General features: G+C 36.1%; 1 protein-coding gene across 1 annotated transcript in view; it reads right to left on the minus strand.

The window, feature by feature from the left end:
• The window catches only part of KIF11 (kinesin family member 11), a 57490-nt gene that overhangs the window by 25905 nt on the left and 10921 nt on the right, over positions 1 to 20664 (minus strand). The window contains exons 9-16 of the mRNA XM_036829726.1: positions 20396 to 20491; positions 16427 to 16515; positions 12403 to 12490; positions 11464 to 11652; positions 10624 to 10831; positions 8881 to 9053; positions 7068 to 7193; positions 258 to 416 (exon numbers count right to left, since the gene is read on the minus strand). Coding sequence (XP_036685621.1) covers positions 258 to 416; positions 7068 to 7193; positions 8881 to 9053; positions 10624 to 10831; positions 11464 to 11652; positions 12403 to 12490; positions 16427 to 16515; positions 20396 to 20491 — 1128 coding nt within the window. The remainder of the gene's footprint in view (positions 1 to 257; positions 417 to 7067; positions 7194 to 8880; positions 9054 to 10623; positions 10832 to 11463; positions 11653 to 12402; positions 12491 to 16426; positions 16516 to 20395; positions 20492 to 20664) is intronic.

Genomic DNA, 20664 nt, shown 5'->3' on the forward strand with positions numbered 1-20664 from the left:
TTCTTGATGTGAGGAAAGGACTGTATGTCTTATCGTGCTTTAGCATAGGGCTCTACGTGTAGCAAATCATCAAATATTAACTGATCAAGAGAAGTACTCTCAATTATTTCACATTAATTACTGTCATAAGCAAAAGTGGCTACAGTATTTTCAGGATTCTAATTTAGTTATATAGCTTTCAGTCTGTAACAGGGATTATCAAGTTAAAGATCATAATACTTTCTTTTTACACTCCTTAAATCACCTAAATAAGATACCTGTGAATGGATTTTCTTTATTGTCTTCAGGTCTTCAGTTAAGTTTTCACATAGCTTCTGTGTTTCAGCCAAGGAAGAAATTGTATCTTCTTTTAGTTCATGTAGATTGTTACACAGTGTACTGAGAAATCCATCCATTTCCTTCTTCTGATCTTCTATCTTTGAAGAAAAAAAAAATTAATTTCGAGGAGACCTTCCAGATGGTGGAGGAGTAAGATGTGGAGATCACCTTCCTCCCAACAAATACATCAGAAATATATCTACATGTGGAACAACTCCTACAGAACACCTACTCAACGCTGGCAGAAGACCTCAGACTTCCCAAAAGCCGTGTGGCTGACAGGGTCTTGGTGCTCCGGCCGGGTGTCAGGCCTGTGCCTCTGAGGTGGGAGAGCCGAGTTCAGGACATTGGTCCACCAGAGACCTCCCAGCTCCACGTAATACCAAATGGCTAAAGTTCTCCCAGAGATCTCCATCTCAACGCTAAGACCCAGCTCCACTCAACGACAAGCAAGCTACAGTGCTGGACTCCCTATGCCAAACAACTAGCAAGACAGGAACACAACCCCACCCATTAGCAGAGAGGCTGCCTAAAATCATAATAAGGTCACAGACACCCCAAAACACACCACCAGACGTGGTCCTACCCACCAGAAAGACAAGATCCAGCCTCATCCACCAGAACACAGGCACCAGTCCCCTCCACCAGGAAGCCTACACAACCCACTGAACCAATCTTAGCCACTGGGGGCAGACACCAAAAATAACGGGAACTACGAACTTGCAGCCTGCGAAAAGCAGACCCCAAACACAGTAAGTTAAGCAAAATGAGAAGACAGAGAAACACAGCAGATGAAGGAGCAAGGTAAAAACCCACAAGACCAAAAAAATGAAGAGGAAGTAGCCAATCTACCTGAAAAAGAATTCAGAGTAATGATAGTAAAGAAGATCCAAAATTTTGGAAATAGAATGGAGAAAATACAAGAAACGTTTAACAAGGACCTAGAAGAACTAAAGAGCAAACAATGATAAACAATACAATAAATGAAATTTCACAATAAATGAAATTAAAAATTCTCTAGAAGGAATCAGTAGCAGAATAACTGAGACAGAAGAACAGATAACTAACCCGGAAGATAAAATAGTGGAAATAACTACCGCAGAGCAGAATAAAGAAAAAAGAATGAAAAGAATTGAGGACAGTCTCAGAGACCTCTGGGACAACACTAAACACACCAACATTTGAATCATAGGGGTCCCAGAAGAAGAAGAGAAAAAGAAAGGGACTGAGAAAATGTTTGAAGAGGTTATAGTTGAAAACTTCCCTAATATGGGAAGGAAACAGTCAATGAAGTCCAGGAAGCACAGAGAGTCCCATACAGAATAAATCCAAGGAGAAACATGCCAAGACACATATTAATCAAATGATCAAAAATTAAATACAAAGAAAAAATATTAAAAGCAGCAAGGGAAAAACAACAAATAACATACAAGGGAACTCCCATAAGGTTAACAGCTGATCTTTCAGCAGAAATTCTGCAAGCCAGAAGGGAGTACAGGACATATTTAAAGTGATGAAAAGGAAAAACCTACAACCAAGAATACTCTACCCAGCAAGGATCTCATTCAGATTCAACGGAGAAATTAAAACCTTTTCAGACAAGCAAAAGCTAAGAGAATTCAGCACCACCAAACCAGTTTTACAAAAAATGTTAAAGGAACTTCCCTAGGCAGGAAACACAAGAGAAGGAAAACACCTACAATAACAAACCCAGAACAATTAAGAAAATGATAATAGGAACATACATATCCATAACTACCTTAAATGTAAATGGATTAAATGCTCCAACCAAAAGGCACAGACTGGCTGAATGGATACAAAAACAAGACCTGTATATATGCTGTCTACAAGAGACCCACTTCAGATCTAGGGACACATACAGAAAGTGAGGGGATGGAAAAAAGATATTCCATGCATATGGAAATCAAATGAAAGCTGGAGTAGCAATTCTCATATCAGACAAAATAGACTTTAAAATAAAGACTATTACAAGAGACAAAGAAGGACACTACATAATGATCAAGGGATCAATCCAAGAAGAAGATATAACAATTGTAAATATTTATGCACCCCAAATAGGAGCACCTCAATACATAAGACAAATGCTAACAGTCATAAAAGGGGAAATCAACAGTAACACAATCATAGTAGGGGACTTTAACACCCCACTTTCACCAATGGACAGATCATCCAAAATGAAAATAAATAAGGAAACACAAGCTTAAAATGATACATTAAACAAGATGGACTTAATTGATATTTATAGGACATTCCATCCAAAAACAACAGAATACATTTTCTTCTCAAGTGCTCATGGAACATTCTCCAGGATAGATCATATCTTGGGTCACAAATCAAGCCTTGGTAAATTTAAGAAAATCGAAATCGTATCAGGTATCTTTTCTGACCACAATGCTATGAGACTAGATATCAATTACAGGAAAAAATCTGTAAAAAATACAAACATGTGGAGGCTAAACAATACACTACTAAATAACCAAGAGATCACTGAAGAAATCAAAGAGGAAATCAAAAAATACCTAGAAACAAATGACAATGAAAACACGATGACCCAAAACCTATGGGATGCAGCAAAAGCAGTTTGAAGAGGGAAGTTTATAGCGATACAAGCCTACCTCAAGAAACAAGAAACATCTCAAATAAACAACCTAACCTTACACCTAAAGCAATTAGAGAAAGAAGAACAAAAAAACCCCAAAGTTAGCAGAAGGAAAGAAATCATAAAGATCAGATCAGAAATAAATGAAAAAGAAATGAAGGAAACAATAACAAAGATCAATAAAACTAAAAGCTGGTTGAGAAGATAAACAAAATTGATAAACCATTAGCCAGACTCATCAAGAAAAAAAGGGAGAAGACTCAAATCAATAGAATTAGAAATGAAAACGTAGAAGTAACAACTGACACTGCAGAAATACAAAGGATCATGTGAGATTGCTACGAGCAACTCTATGCCAATAAAATGGACAACCTGGAAGAAATGGACAAATTCTTAGAAAAGCACAACCTTCCGAGACTGAACCAGGAAGAAATAGAAAATATAAACAGACCAATCACAAGCACTGATATTGAGACTGTGATTAAAAATCTTCCAAAACTCCAATAAAGATGTTAAAAAAAAAAAATCTTCCAACAAAGAAAAGCCCAGGGTAAGATAGCCTCACAGGCGAATTCTATCAAACATTTAGAGAAGAGCTGACACCTATCCTTCTCAAACTCTTCCAAAATATAGCAGAGGGAGGAACACTCCCAAACACAGTCTACGAGGCCACCATCACCCTGATACCAAAACCAGACAAAGATGTCACAAAGAAAGAAAACTACAAGCCAATATCACTCATGAACATAGATACAAAAATCTTTAGCAAAATATTAGCAAACAGAATCCAGCAGCACATTAAAAGGATCATACACCATGATCAAGTGGGCTTTATCCCAGGAATGCAAGGATTCTTCAGTATACGCAAATCAATCAATGTGATAAACCGTATTAACATATTGAAGGAGAAAGACCATATGATCATCTCAATAGATGCAGAAAAAGCTTTTGACAAAATTCAACACCCATTTATGATAAAAACCCTCCAGAAGGTGGCCTAGAGGGAATTACTTCAACATACTAAAGGCCATATATGACAAACCCACAGCAAACATCATTCTCAATGGTGAAAAACTGAAACCACTTCCTCTAAGATCAGGAACAAGACAAGGTTGTCCACTCTCACCACTATTATTCAACATAGTTTTGGAAGTTTTAGCCACAGCAATCAGAGAAGAAAAAGAAATAAAAGGAATCCATATCGGAAAAGAAGTAAAGCTGTCACTCTTTGCAGAGACATGACACTACATAAAGAATCCTAAAGATGCTACCAGAAAACTTACTAGAGCTAATCAATGAATCTGGTAAAGTTGCAGGATACAAAATTATTGCACAGAAATCTCTTGCATTCCTATACACTAATGATGAAAAATCTGAAAGAGAAATTAAGGAAACACTCCCATTTACCACTGCAACAAAAAGAATAAAATACCTAGGAATAAACCTTAAGGAGACAAAAGACAGGTACGCAGAAAACTATAAGACACTGATGAAAGAAATTAAAGATGATACAAATAGATGGAGAGATATACCATGTTCTTGGATTGGAAGAATCAACATTGTGAAAATGACTCAACTGCCCAAAGCAATCTACAGATTCAATGCAATCCCTATCAAACTACCAATGGCATTTTTCTCAGAACTAGAACAAAAAATTTCACAGTTTGTATGGAAACACAAAAGACCCCGAATAGCCAAAGCAATCTTGAGAAAGAAAAACGGAGTTGGAGGAATCAGGCTCCCAGACTTCAGACTATACTACAAAGCTACAGCAATCAAGACAATATGGTACTGGCTTAAAAACAGAAATATAGATCAATGGAACAGGATAGAAAGCCCAGAGATAAAGCCACACACATATGGTCACCTTATCTTTGATAAAGGAGGCAAGAGTATACAATGGAGAAAAGACAGCCTCTTCACTAAGTGGTGCTGGGAAAACTAGACAGCTACATGTAAAACAATGAAATTAGAACACTCCCTGACACCATACACAAAAATAAACTCAAAATGGATCAAAGATCTAAATGTAAGACTGGACACTATAAGACTGTTAGAGGAAAATATAGGAAGAACACCCTATGATATAAATCACAGCAAGATCCTTTTTGACCCACCTCCTAGAGAAATGGAAATAAAAACAAAAATAAACAAATGGGACCTAATGAAACTTAAAAGCTTTTGCACAGCAAAGGAAACCATAAACAAGACGAAAAGACAACCCTCAGAATGGGAGAAAATATTTGCAAATGAAGCAACTGACAAAGGATTAATCTCCGAAATTTACAAGCAGCTCATGCAGCTCAATATGAAAAAAACAAACAACCCAATCCAAAAATGTGCAGAAGACCTAAATAGACATTTCTCCAAAGAAGATATACAGATTGTCAATAAACACATGAAAGGATGCTCAACATCACTAATCATTAGAGAAATGCAAATCAAAACTACAATGAGGTATCACCTCACCCCAGTCAGAATGGCCATCATCAAAAATCTACAGACAACAAATGCTGGAGAGGGTGTGGAGAAAAGGGAACCCTCTTGCACTGTTGGTGGGAATGTAAATTGATACAGCCACTATGGAGAATGGTATGGAGGTTCCTTAAAAAAGTAAAAATAGAACTACCATATGACCCAGCAATCCCACTACTGGGCATATAACCTGAGATAACCATAATTCAAAAAGATACATGTACCACAATGTTCATTGCAGCTCTATTTACAATAGCCAGGACATGGAAGCAACCTAAGTGTCCATTGACAGATGAATGGATAAAGAAGATGTGGCACATATATACAATGGAATATTAGTCAGCCATAAAAAGAAATGAAATTGAGTTATTTGTAGTGAGGTGGATGGACCTAGAGTCTGTCATAAAGAGCAAAGTAAGTCAGAAAGAGAAAAACAAATACCATATGCTAACACATATATATGGAATCTAAAAAAAAAAAAAGGTTCTGAAGAACCTAGGGGCAGGACAGGAATAAAGACACAGACATAGAGAATGGACTTGAGGACACAGGGAGGGGGAAGGGTAAGCTGGGACGAAGTAAGAGAGTGGCATGGACATATATACACTACCAAATGTAAAGAGATAGCTAGCAGGAAGCAACCACATAGCACAGGGAAATCAGCTTGGTGCTTTGTGTCCACCTAGAGGGGTGGGTTAGGGAGGGTGGGAGGGAGATGCAAGAGGGAGGAGGTATGGGGATATATGTTTATGTATAGCAGATTCACTTTGTTATACAGCAGAAACTAACACACCATTGTAAAGCAATTATACTCCAATAAAGATGTTAAAAAAAATTAATTTCTTTTCTTAAATTAAAAATGTTTTGGGCTTCCCTGGTGGTGCAGTGGTTGAGAATCTGCCTGCCAATGCAGGGGACACGGGTTCGAGCCCTGGTCTGGGAGGATCCCACATGCCGCGGAGTAGCTAGGCCCGTGAGCCACAACTACTGAGCCTGCGCGTCTGGAGCCTGTGCTCCGCAACAAGAGAGGCCGTGACAGTGAGAGTCCCGCGCACCACGATGAAGAGTGGCCCCCGCTTGCCGCAACTGGAGAAAGCCCTCGCACAGAAACGAAGACCCAACACAGCCATAAATAAATAAATAAAAATTTTAGAAAAAGGTCTTAAGTTTATTTATTTATTTATTTTTATTTTTTTGAATACATACAAAATAGAAAAGGTAGAAAACAGTATGCAGAGAAAAGTCCCTTTCCCCTTCAGCCCCTAGAACCTCACCCAGTCCCACTCCCACCTCTGAGAGATGATTGTTACTATTTCTAAACACTTTCAGAGATTTTTTATTATCCATGTTGAGGCATTTATGCATACATATATGGGTATACGTTCATATGTATATCTTCCTCCCCCACCATATGATAGACCGCTATATATGCTACTATGTGAAGTTAAATATTTATCTTGAAGATCATTCCCTCTTATTTTTCTTCACCATGATTCTGCTGACCACATCAATGGCAGAGAGCATCCTATCTCCTCCCTCTTCCAGATTCCTTCTCACAACCCATGGGTTTTGCATGTAGACATCTCTCTAGATGTGGCCACAGATAGAGTTTCTTTCTTAAACAACAATTTGAGATAATAAGAATATTTGTTACCTTATTAGCCAGTATCAATGAAGTCTTGAAAATATGCTTTAGTTGACTATTGATTTCCAGCATAGATACCACAGTGGGGGATAAAACTGTTTCCAGTGAACTGAGGAGGTCACTCTTAAGTACATTCTGGTTTTGAAAATAAACAAACAACTCTTTAAAAAGAATATTTTCACTTCCATAAATCTGGCTGGTTAAATAAATGATAATATCTTAAATACTGTGTTAACTGAACACATGCATATTAAAATCCTACGTATCCATTCTCTATTCTGTATACCCTACAGAGCCTATTTATTACTAGAGTTTATATTCATCATAAATTACTTAATCCTGCATACAGTAATTACGAAAATGGTTGCTTCATGTACAATAGATTTTTAACAGTCTAATGCAACAGAAGTCAGAAGAATTCAGATGAGAGGAAAATGACAGTCATTTGATAAGATTTCAGCATTGCAAACAAAGGAAGAAAAAAAAACACCTACAACTATATTTTAACGAAATAAATCTCAAACAAGTTTAGGTTACTAAGTCAAAAAGGCTGAAACCAAATAGTCTTCAAGAGTAGGCCTTGGGCTGGAGGTATTTAAATTTGAAGACCTGGCAACTTATATCCTATTGTATCAGAAGAACTTGTCAAGGTTCTTCTTGTTCTTGTCAAGTTACATAGAAGAGTTGAGAAAGTACTGTAGATTGGGAATTTTTATAAAAAGAAGAAAACAATTCTGAACCAAGCTCCTTTTACTAGGGCAAGCATGAGGAACTATAACAGAAATAATTAGTAAATACTTAAAAGGGTACTGGTTTTCTTTTGAAAGAAGAGCGAGCATACTAATTTCAACTCATTCTGTGGGAGCAGCAATCATCTCCTCAGACTCAAGCTTGCTTATAGCTTGATAGAAAGACATCAATAAATACAGACTACCATTTAGTGAATGAATCAATTTCCAAAAAGTTAGTACCAACAGAGTATCTTTTAACTTTGTTAAATTTGGGTGACTGAAGAAATCTACCAAATAATGTCATACAGCACTGAATTTAGGCAGTGTCAGTGAACATTGGCAGTATTCACTTGGAAAATGTTCAACAAATATTGTTAAACTCAAAAAGGGAGGCAGAGAGCCTGTACAAAGAAAAAAAAGTGAGATGACCAAGAACTTCCTAGACAAATGATACAATTACAAAATAAAGGGTATATACAAATCAAGTATGGAAAAGGTAAACAACATTGTGTAATTAGATGGCTGGCTTCTACAGAATGATGAAAAACAACCTCACAGTTAAAGTCCAGAAGGGCTTGACCACACATACCTGACACCACAAATTATTATATACATTCTCCAAATTCTATAAGTCATTTTTCTTGTATATTTTTCTGTATTTCTGTAGTTTTAAAATTAACTACCTAATATCTCCTGGTTGGGTCTGTGTAACATTAGCATGACTATTCCAGAACCCTTGAGGAAAAGATGAATGACCAATTTCTGAGCCAGCTAACAAGTCATGGGTCCCTTGAATTCATGTGGAGCTAAACCTACTCTTTCTAGTTATTAAAAGGCTTACTAACTCCTACTCTTTATGTTACAGGATTTAAGTGAAAAAAGTTTCAAAAGTTGTATATATGCATTTGGAAATTAATCTTTCTGGGAGAAAAAAACAATGAAGAGATTTGCCTTTAAAAATATAAACCTACTCTCTTAAAGTGATATGTTTACCATTGTGTCTAGTAAAGCTTAAGATGAAAGAATAGCAGTTAACATTGTTTTTGAAGACTTATCAAATGTAACCCTTCAAAAATAAGAGATTTACTAACAATCAATTTCTGAAGTACGGTTTTACTTTCTGCTGCTAATGACTGTTCTTTTAATATCATATTAGAAATCTGAGAAACAAGTGTAGACACATTTTCTGGAACAGATGTGAGAGATCCAAGTGCTGTTGTAGTAATCGTGTCTAGTGCAGAGACACTGGAAGACAGCAGGTTACCTATACCAAAAAGAAAAAAGAAAAAGAAGATTTAAACTCGGCAATAAATATATTTAAATACAAATACAACCTTCAAAGAGGTTGGCAAAATTATATCCTTGTTGTGGAAATTTGTAATAACAAATAAGCTTAAAATAATTGCCTCACTACATAAGCATGGAATTATTGTAAATATAAATTAAATACGTTCCTGCAGTACTCAGTAAGCACTTGGCACATCTGTAGATGTATCAGACCCAAAACTGTAACTCAGTGTAAATCAAGAGTTAGAATATTCTAAAAACTAATCTCTAACTGAAGGTAATACACAGTATTACTGTAGATAAAAGAGGCTAAAGAAGAGAAACTAGAAATCAATAAACAAAATTTTTAGTGGTTAGCTTAGAGTGACTAGACTCTAGGTGATTTTTACAATTTTTTACATTTCTGCATCTTCCAACTTTTCTATAGTGAAGACAATACTTTAATAATAAACAAATGGGGGACTTCCCTGGTGGCGCAGTGGTTAAGAATCCGCCTGCCAATGCAGGGGACACAGGTTCGAGCCCTGGTCGGGAAGATCCCACATGCCAGGGAGCAACTCAGCCTGTGCATCACAACTACTGAGCCTGCGCTCTAGAGCCCACGAGCCACAACTACTGAGCCCGTGTGCCACAACTACTGAAGCCCAGGAGCCTAGAGCCCATGCTCCACAATAAGAAAAGCCACCGCAATGAGAGGCCCGCACACGGCAATGAAGAGTAGCCCCGGCTCGCCGCAACTAGAGAAAGCCCGCGTGCAGCAATGAAAACCCAACGTAGCCATATGTACATACATACATACATAAATAAATTTAAAATAATAATAATAATAAACGAATGGATACTTACTTTCCTAAATGAAGATAACAACAATGGTTATGGTTAAGAATAATACCCACATATTCTGACAATATAGCAAACATTCAAAATACACATTCTCAAAAGAAAAAAAAGTTGGACAATGTTTATGCACAGAAAATTTCAATAAGGAAACACAAGATATGTAACAAGATATGTAATATGAGTTTTATAGAAAAAACTCAACTAACATTTGTTTTAATTCAAAGGCATTAATCGGGCTTCCCTGGTGGCGCAGTGGTTGAGAATCTGCCTGCTAATGCAGGGGACACGGGTTCGAGCCCTGGTCTGGGAAGATCCCACATGCCAAGGAGCAACTGGGCCCGTGAGCCACAACTACTGAGCCTGCGCATCTGGAGCTTGTGCTCCGCAACAAGAGAGGCCGCGATAGTGAGAGGCCCGCGCACCGCGATGAAGAGTGGCCCCCGCTTGCCACAACTAGAGAAAGCCCTTGCACAGAAACGAAGACCCAACACAGCCAAAAATAAATAAATAAAATAAATAAATAATAAAAATAAAGGAATTCCTTTAAAAAAAAAAAAAAAAGGCATTAATCCCTAGTCTGAATAGTGTGTGCATTGGAGGGGACTAGTGACACTGTCACCTGAGTTTTTATGATATTTAATTATCAGTTTTTAAATTAGTCTCACACTAAACACACAAAGATTAGAATTAGAAATGCCTGAACTTACCAAACAAGGTTTTATGAACTTCTAGCATGGCCTTTTGTTTTGTGCTGCCATCCTTAATTAATTCTTCCATACTATTAAACAGACTATTCAGGTTTTTGCCAAAAATATCCTGAGCTTCTGCATTGTGCTGATCAACTGCCTTCTTACGATCCAGTTTAGAATGGAGACCAGATACATCTTTTGTAGTTTCTTCAACTGTGTTAAGCAACTATATATGATTTTTAAAAATAAGTGTTGATAAGATGGATATGACAAAAGCAGTCTAATGAAAATATCTGTGCTTCATAAGGATTTCTCCTGATAAGAACTAGTAAATTTTATATATTGTATCAGAAGAAAAATTTAAACTTATGCTAATTTATCCAGGAATGTTTATTTCCCCTCCCCTAGCCATCTAGACAAGGAAAACTGATTTTGCCAATCTATTTTAGTAATTATGCTCCCTCACAAATTTTTTTCCCCATTATGTGTTACTAATTCCTAGGAAAAGTACACCTAATAAAAAAAATTGAATACTCATTAGAAGATACTAAATTCTTGAAGACTGATTAATCTCAACCATGACCACAGGTAAAGCATTACAACACCATTATTCTAAACATCCACAAAGTATATTAAAGTCATGTTCTATTTTCAAAACTTTAGGAATAGTTTTTTCTTAACTTAGCATCTCCAGTGAAGAAAATTCATACAAAATAGTAAAATAATGTTTCTTAAATGGGTGGAAGTATCATTTGGGGTGGATAAATAGAATTTCACAATTAACGCTTAAGCTAAGAGTTACTTCTACCCATTCTTTAATTTCTTTAATGCAAGTACAAATTAAAACAAAGGACAAACCCTGCTGGCAGTATCATGAAGTTTCTCCTCAGTACTTTCCAAAGCTGACGTGAAATATTCTTCTTCAACAAGCTGTAATTTAGTTTCTTGTAAATGTCTTTGAGTGGTTTCAAGTTCCTGTGTCTTATTTTGCAGGTCAGATTTACACTGGTCAAGTTCATTTTTATTATCCATAAACAATTCTGTAACCTATATATAACACATTAAACATTTTTTTTTTAAGAATTAAAAAAATGCTGAACTGGTTGTTGAGATACCTGGCTAGTTCATAATATAATATCAGAAGAACCAAACAAATTATTTCCATGTAAAAGTTGTAACAAGTTACCAGGTAGGTTAGAACATTTTATACGGCATCTGGTTTCTTCCTATAAATTCATTAAAAACAAGTAACAGGGTAGCTCCCTGGCGGTCCAGTGATTAGGACTCTGCGTTTCCAGTGCAGGGGGCACAGGTTCGATCCCTCGTTAGGGAACTAAGATCCCACAAGCCATGCAACAAACAAACAAACAAAAAACAAGTAATAGGTCTAATGGAGTGGTGTTAATTCTTCAGATTCCTTCCAACACTGCCAGTGTGAGGGTGGCACTGAAGGGTCAGGTCTTTCTACCTTAGTTATTTAACATCTGGTTTCTCCCAACATCTGCATTTCCTCAGCTGATAAACATGTTGATGAAAATGTCTCAGCATTCACTATTTAGCTTTAACATTAAATTGTACAATTCAGTTAATTTCTTAAAATGTTGCATTAATATGTGTCAAAATAGCTTCTTCATTATCATTGATGATAGTAAAAAAATTGTGATACAACTTACTTTTAGTTTAAAGGTCAGCAAGAAAAAAAAATCTTAAAGAAAAAATATCAGGTTCCTCACCTTCTGAAATTGTCTTTTAATATTTGCTTTTTGCATGACATTCAATACAGTTTTGAATGCTTACCCTACTTAGCTCTTCCTCAACAGCAGCAATTTTTTCAAGCAATTCTACAATTTGTTCTTCTTGAACAGTTAGTTTTCCACTCATGGCTCTAAAATAAAATTTGAAAGGAGTTTGACAGTTAATATTTTTTCCTAATTCTTATAAAATTTATTCTAACACAATTGAGGCAGTTACATATAATCTCTACCATTTATCACTATCATGACAATGATGCCTAAGTGTCAAGCGATAGATACTAAGTGCAGAAAACAAATGTATTCTTTGTCCTTGGTTTATAAATAGACTTTTTCTTGTTTTCTCCATTTTGAAACTGAGAATCCCTACCTACGAGGGGGAAAAAAGATGTGTGTATATATAATTTAAGAAGCTACAAAGATGACAGAAGATTATAACCCACATAAAAAAAGTAGAGGTGGGACATACAGCTAGGTGTCTATCAGGAATCAGGAATATAAAGTATAAACCAGACACAAAGAATCCAGGAGAGGCTTGTGATGTGAAGGCATGAGGTGTCACAGGAGGAAGGGTGGAGGTAAGGGGCTAAAACCTGGGAAACTAAAGTATGTATATAGAGCAATTACACCCCCTGCCCCCAGCACCCATACCCCCGTACACACACATACCACTGTCACACCACCGCAAAAATCCTCATGAGATAAACGATTATTCTCTAAAGCACAGTTCCTCAGCCTTAGCACTACTGACATTTTGGACCAGATAATTCTGGTCTGCTTTAACGGGGCTCTCTGATTTTTTGAGCATTAGCAAGTTTCAGAAGTCAGTGCTATCTTTTGCATTCTTCTAGTTCCCTCGTAACTACCAATCATTTTCTATTCCACACTGTGCTTAAATGGCAAAGAATTTTAAGAATGTAGATTTCTTCAAATTATTAGCTAGAGATATTGTTAATTAAAGGAAAAGACAGAACTGAAGTATAAGAGGAGAGTTAATTCTAACAGTCTTTTGATAACTATATTAGTTCTTTATTGGAAATAGCTCTTTAAAGTAGAATGGGATATTTGAAATGCTTTTCCTATACTGAATATACAAGAGGGATGCAACATTGTTATTTAATGAATGATATAGTTTTGATAAATAATTTTTAATTGAAGTATAATTGACTTACAATATTATATTAGTTTCAGGTGTACAACATAGTGATTTGATATTTTTATACATCACAAAATGGTCACCACAATAAGTCTAGTTACCATCCGTCATCATATAAAGTTATTACAATATTATTGACTATATTCCCTATGCTTTACATTACATCCCTGTGACTTACTTATATAACTGGAATTTTGTACCCCTTAATCCCCTTCACCTCTTTTGCCCACTCCCTCACCACCCTCCTCACTGGGAACCACCAATTTGTCCTCTGTATCTATGAGTCTGTTTCTGTTTTATTATGTTTGTTCATTTGTTTGGTTTTTTAGATTCGACATACAAGTAAAATCATAAATTTGTTTTTATCTGACTCATTTCACCTAGCATAATACACTCTAGATCTATCCATGTTGTCATTAATGGCAAGATTTCATTCTTTTTCATGCTGTGTAGTATTTCATTATTTATGTATCACATCTTCTTTATTCATCTGTCAATGGACACTTAGGTTGGTTCCACATCTTAACTATTATAAATGGTGCTGCAATGAACATATGGGAACATATATCTTTTCCAATTAGTATACCACCTCTCCCAGTCTTAAAGGCATGGATGTCCTTGTATAGACACATCCCCTGTGCAGACAGCATGTGCTGGGTTGCTATGGCAGGCCAGCTGGAGTAGGCAGAGGCTGGAGGGAATGATATAGTTTTAATATAGTTTTAAAAGGTCTATTAAACTTGGGATAAATGTTTAAATGTTGGCTGCAGCTTTTGTGATCCTTCTCTGACTTATAGTATAATAATTCTAAGAGCTTTCTCAGAATGAACTTTATTTCAGATCATGCCTCATGCCTATTATGAGTACACACTGTCCTTAAAATAATGGGATGGACAAACTAAAGTTATTTCTTAATCTAAACTACATCAGAGAGATGAACAGAAGATAAGAAAATTAGTCTGCAGTGTCCAACGTTTGACTATTAACAGCAGAAGATACCATATTAGCAAATCAAGAGACAAAACCACTTGTAGATATCCACTGGTTGCCTACTAAGCACCTATTTCCAGCATCCAGATTTCCTCTGGGGAATTACTCTCCCCTGACTGTACAGCAGCCAAGCTGTATGGGGGCCGGGGTGGTGGGGGAGCTAAATCCATCCCTAAATCCAGGGAATAAGCCTGACTGGCTCAAGACAATCAGGGAAATTCAACTCCTTTGCCTTTGTATGGGTTCATACAAGGACATAACTGAGGACTAAACTAATCAACAAGTGATGTTCCCCTGGCCAGTCTTGATGGTTAAAGGACAGGCAGCCTCTCATCCACACGAGACATGAACGAGAGAAGGTAGCTGTTCTGCTGCTGACCATCTTCCTTGATGAACAGCTAGCCCTAGAAGAAAGTTACCACTCAGGACAGGAAACAGGATCCTTCAGTTACTGGACTAAATATCCTTGCTGTTTTAAGTCAGTTTAAGTTGGGTTTTCTAGCATTCTGATACCAAACTTAAAATACAAAATGTTTTTATTGAGTATAACATATAAAAAATATTAAAATGATAGAAATAGGGACACCTGTAAAGTGAACACTTGAAAAAAAATAATGCAGGACTAGTGTGTATGGTAGAGGAGTATATCTGAAAACCAGAGAAACAGAAAAAAGAAAACATTTTAAAATACCAAGTTTAAGAATTAAGTACAAATTTACAAAAGATTTTTGTAAAAATGTTTTTGCCAACTGGGTATGGGCCATGAAAGGAACAAACAAAACTAAAGTCACACAGGAAGAATAAAAGGAGAATTATTGTTTAATACCCTACACAATATAAATACACAATATAAATTGGAGCATTTGGAAAACTAACATATGAACAACGATCAGGAGGATATAGCACATTATGGTAATTGAAAATAAATGGAAAAAATGAGTTTATTAAATGATTTATACACCATTAGAATGATCATGTAATGTAACATCTATAAAAGAGTAAAAGGTTATATTAAAATGCTTTTGGTTATTATCAGAAATGCCCTGTGAAAGTCACCCTCCTTAGTATCTTCAAGGATAAACGCATTCAGGAATTTTCAAGTTATAATCCTTAGCATCCCACTTGCCTTCTGCCTCTGTTATTATTGTTGTTTCTACATGAAGCTTCAGTAGAAGCTTTCCTTAAAACAAACTACTCCAGGGTTAAAAAGTGAACAGAGGGAATTCCCTGGTGGTCCAGTGGTTAAGAATCCGCCTTCCAATGCAGGGGATGTGGGTTCGATCCCTGGTCGGGGAACTAAGATCCCACATGCTGCGGGGCAACTAAGCTCGCATGCCACAACTACTGAGCCTGCACGCCACAATTAGAGAGAAGCCCATGTGCCGCAACTAAGATCCTGCATGCCGCAACGAAGACCCGACACAGCCAAATAAATAAATAAATAAATAAATATTAAAAAAAAAAAAGTGAACAGATTAGTGGTTGCCAGGGGTTAGGGATCATTGGGGAAGAAGGGTGAATGAATATGACTACAGAGGGGTAGCAGGAGCAAGATGTTTGTAATGATAGGATAAATCTGCATCTTAACTGTAGAACTATAGCAAATCTACAAATGTGATAAAATGAGGTAGAATTATACACACACATTGTACTAGTGTCAATTTCCCAGTTTTGATACTGTACAAACAGTGACTTAAGATGTGGGAAACTGGGTGAAAAATACATAGAACCTCTGTACTCTTCTTGCAACTTCATATGAATCTATCATTATCTAAAAATAAAGTTACATAAAAGAGTTTTAAACTGTTTCATAACTACTTGTTAATGTCAAAACGAAAAGAAGCATCTAGAGGAGGCACTTCAAATAGCCTATTACCAGAAAATGCTTATTCTTAGAAATTAATTTCCATAGCCAAGGGCTTACCTGAAATTTTCTTCAGAAATGTACACTCCATTTTTTTCACGGGCTGCAGCAAGATCTCGTTTCAGACGCTCTATCTCTTCTGTATACTCCTATGCAAGAAGAATGTCATGTCAATTTAGCACTTCAGTTTGGGGAGGATATGCAATAAATAAAACAAAGTTAGCCCTCCTATGTTTTTTAAAGCATAAAAATGTATGGTAAAAAGTCATAACCATACTTTTCATTCAATATTACTCTGTTTAGAATAAAGTGTTTCAACAGCTTCCAAAACTCCTTTAAATGCACTCATTATAAAAATACAGGCTTCTGAAGAAAAAACACAACCTCCAGTACCCAGGTTGGTCTCTAAATAGCATCTCGCATTAAAAGGAACCAGGATTTCTTAGAGAAGTGTCTGACTCTAGGACTGGAGCAAGAAACATTCAGGATGAACCTGCAACATCTTGGCAAAGAAAATAGGAAGAAAGCCAAAGAAGCCTAGGCTAGTGAAAAGGACTCAAGAACCCACTTAAGAGGTACCCACTGATCAAAGACGGGACAGTTTGAACATCAGCGAGGATATTAACTACAATTGGTAAGCACAAATGTTTTAAGTCCATGAGTTTATAATGATATTAAGAAAGCTGGGAAACCAACTCATTATTCTCAAAACTGTCAAAGGAAATGAATCAAGCATTTGTCCTGCCTTTCCTATAAGAATTATACACTTGGGTAGCTGAGGGAAAGTTCCTCTTTATAGAGGTAGTCCAGCAATCAACTAAGAAAGAATAATTGAATTAGAAAATTATCATTTTGCGATCGTTAAAGAACTAATGGATCAAGTCACTTGAATATAATCAATTCCCCTCAAAAAGAGAAAGAACCACACATTATGTGCTTCCTAGTGGGAGAATATACCACCACCTATGAAGTAGTTTGGCCAAAAATATATAAATAAATAAAACCTGCATCTATCAAGCCTCAAAATCCAACTACCAATTTATAGAAAATACGAAGAATAGAACATGTCAAGATAGTATAGGAAACTTCTACAGGACAATAATACAGATACTTCCACAAATACATTATAAGAGAGAAAGTAGATGGAAGAAGAACCAATGTATTGAAACCTAAAGATAGATCCAAAAGTTGCAAAGGGTAAACCTTAATTGGATCCTAAAACAAACTATTAAAAATATACACTGAAACAATTGAAATTTTTAAAATGACCGAATATTTTATCATCTTAAAGAATTACTGTTAAATATTTTAGATTTAATAATAACATTAGGGTTCAAATATTCAAGTGTCTAAATAAAATTAATGCTTATAAAGGAGCCTGGCATTTTAAAAACAATGACTATAAAATCACTGTAGTTTTCCTCAGGTCCTGACAATTTTGAGGCTCTTTATGAAAAAAGAGGTTTTCTCAAATAAACTTCCTTTAAACTGTCTACCTGATTCCAAGAGGTATTACACTTTGCTGTACACCTGAAATTAACACAACATTGTAAATCAACTATACTCCAATAAAAATTTTTTTTAAAAAGCTATAGTAATTAAAACTGTATATAAAAAAATAAAAAAAAATAAAAAATAAAACAATAAAACTGTATATTAGTGGAGGGACAGACATAAATCAATGGAACAGAATAGAAAGCCCAGACATGTGCCCACACAAATATACCCAACTGACTTTTCACAATGGTGCAAAATCAGTTTAATGGAGAAAACATAGGTTTTTCAACAAAGAATGCTAAAGCCATCCAGACACCCCATAGGTGAAAAAAATGTACCTTGATCTAAGTCTTATGCCTTATACAAAAATCAACTCAAAATGGATCATGAAATTAAATGTGAGATGTAGAAATACAAAACCTTCATTTAAAAAAAAAAAAGGAAAAAATCTTCAGGATCTAGAGGTAGGCAAAGAGTTCTTGCAATTGACACCAAAAACACAATGCATAAAAGAAAAAAATTGACAAATTAGACCACATCGAAATCATAAACACTTGCTCTGCAAAAGCCCATAAGAAGATGATGAGAAGACAAGTACAGCCTGGGGGATAATAATTGCAAACCATGTTTGTGACAAAGGACTAGTATGTAGAATATATTCAAAACTTTCAAACCACCACCACAACAACAAATAATCCAATTAGAAAATGGGCCTAAAAACATGAACAGGCATTTCACCAAAGAGGGTAACAAACAGCAAATAAGAACATGAAAAGACATTCAACATCATTAGCCAGTACAGAAATGTAAGTTAAAACCACAGTGAGATATTATTTATTACCTATCATACTCATCAGAATGATTAAAATAAAAAATAGTTACAACACCAAATACTGGTAAGGATGTGGAGAAACTAGATGACTCATACATTGCTAGTGGGAATGTAAAATGGTACAGCCGCTCTGGAAAACAGCTTGGCAGTTCCTTAAAAACTTATCATTCAATTACCATACAACAATTATACTCTCGGGCAATCATCCCAGAAAAATGAAAATTTATGTGTACACAAATTACTGTAAACAAATGATCAAAGCAGTTTTATTTATAATTGTGAAAAATTGAAATCAGCCCATATGTGTTTCAACAGGTGAATGTGACAACAAACTGTATGTATGGTATACACATACCATGGAATATTCCTCAGCACTAAAAAGGAAAATCTATTGATATGCACAAGTCAGGTGAACCTCCAGGGAATTATGCTGAGTGAAAAAAAGGCAATTCCAGGGCTTCCCTGGTGGCACAGAGGTTAAGAATCCGCCTGCCAACACAGGGGACACAGGTTCCAGCCCTGGTCCGGGAAGATCCCACATGCCGCGGAGCAACTAAGCCCGTGCACCACAACTACTGAGCCTGCGCTCTAGAGCCCGCGAGCCACAACCACTGAAGCCTGTGCGCCTAGAGCCCGTGCTCCGCAACAAGAGAAGCCACTGCAATGGGAAGCCCACGCACCTCAACAAAGAGTAGCCCCCGCTCGCCGCAACTAGAGAAAGCCCGCGCGCAGCAGCGAAGACCCAATGCAGACAAAAGTAAATAAATAAATATTAAAAAAAAAAAAAAAAAAAGGCAATTCCAAAAGTTTGCATACTATATGATTCCATTCAATAACACTTTTGAAATGGCAAAGGTTTAGAAATAGAGTACAGATAGTGGATAGCAGAGATTAGGGAGGGGAGGTGAAAGTGGGAAGGAAAAGATTATAAAAGGGCAATGAGGAATCCTTATTGTGATGGAACTGTTCAGTATCTTGACTGTGGTGGTGGCTCCATGAACCTACACATGTGACAAAATTGTATAGCATTAACTAAACACACACACGTGAATACAAGGAAAACTGGGGAATAAGATCAGTGAGTTGTTATTAATGTCAATATCCCTGTGGTGATTTTTCACTATTTTGTTTGATAAAATGTACAAAGGATCTCTCTGTATTATTTCTTTCAACTGCATGTGAATCTACAGTTACCTCAATAAAATCTTCAATTAAAAAAAAAAAAACCAATACCAAGAAAAGGAAAAGACAAGCCAGACTGGGAGGAAATATTTACAAACAATCTCATAAAGGGCTTGTATCAAGAAGATATGAACAACTCTTTACAACTTAATAAAAAGACAACCCAATTAAAAATTGGGCAAAGGATTTAGTAGATATTTCACAAAAAAAGATAATACAAATGGATAATAAACATGTGAAAAGATGCTCAATATCATTATTCATTAGGGAACTACTAATTAAAACTTCCTTGAAGCACCATTATACACTTAAATTTTGCTGACTTGATAGAGCTGGTAAAGTCAACATATTAGCATTAGGAAAAACATTTTAACACATAGGGTATTTAGTTCAAATCATTAGATGAAAAGCCTTACCATAGGCAATTTAATAAATTTTTTTAACAATTATCTATTTCAGTTCCTCATTTTCACATTTGTCAAACAAGATTACATTACTCCACAAAAATTCACAAATACCTTAATCAGAGCTTTTTTGGTGAGTTTCTGGTTAACTTCAGGCTTATTGAGTATGTTCTTTGCTCTGTGAGCATATTCCAATGTACTCAGAGTTTCCTGTGATGAAAAGAAAAGGCCAATTACTGAAAATATTAATTTTCAACAAAAGAAGCCACCACAATGAGAAGCCCACACACCGCAACAAAGAGTAGCCCTGGCTCGCCGCAACTAGAGAAAGCCTGCGTGCAGCAACAAAGACCCAACCCAGCCAAAAATAAATAAATAAAATT

Source organism: Balaenoptera musculus, chromosome 16, assembly GCF_009873245.2.
Source record: "Balaenoptera musculus isolate JJ_BM4_2016_0621 chromosome 16, mBalMus1.pri.v3, whole genome shotgun sequence".
Lineage (NCBI taxonomy): Eukaryota > Metazoa > Chordata > Mammalia > Artiodactyla > Balaenopteridae > Balaenoptera > Balaenoptera musculus.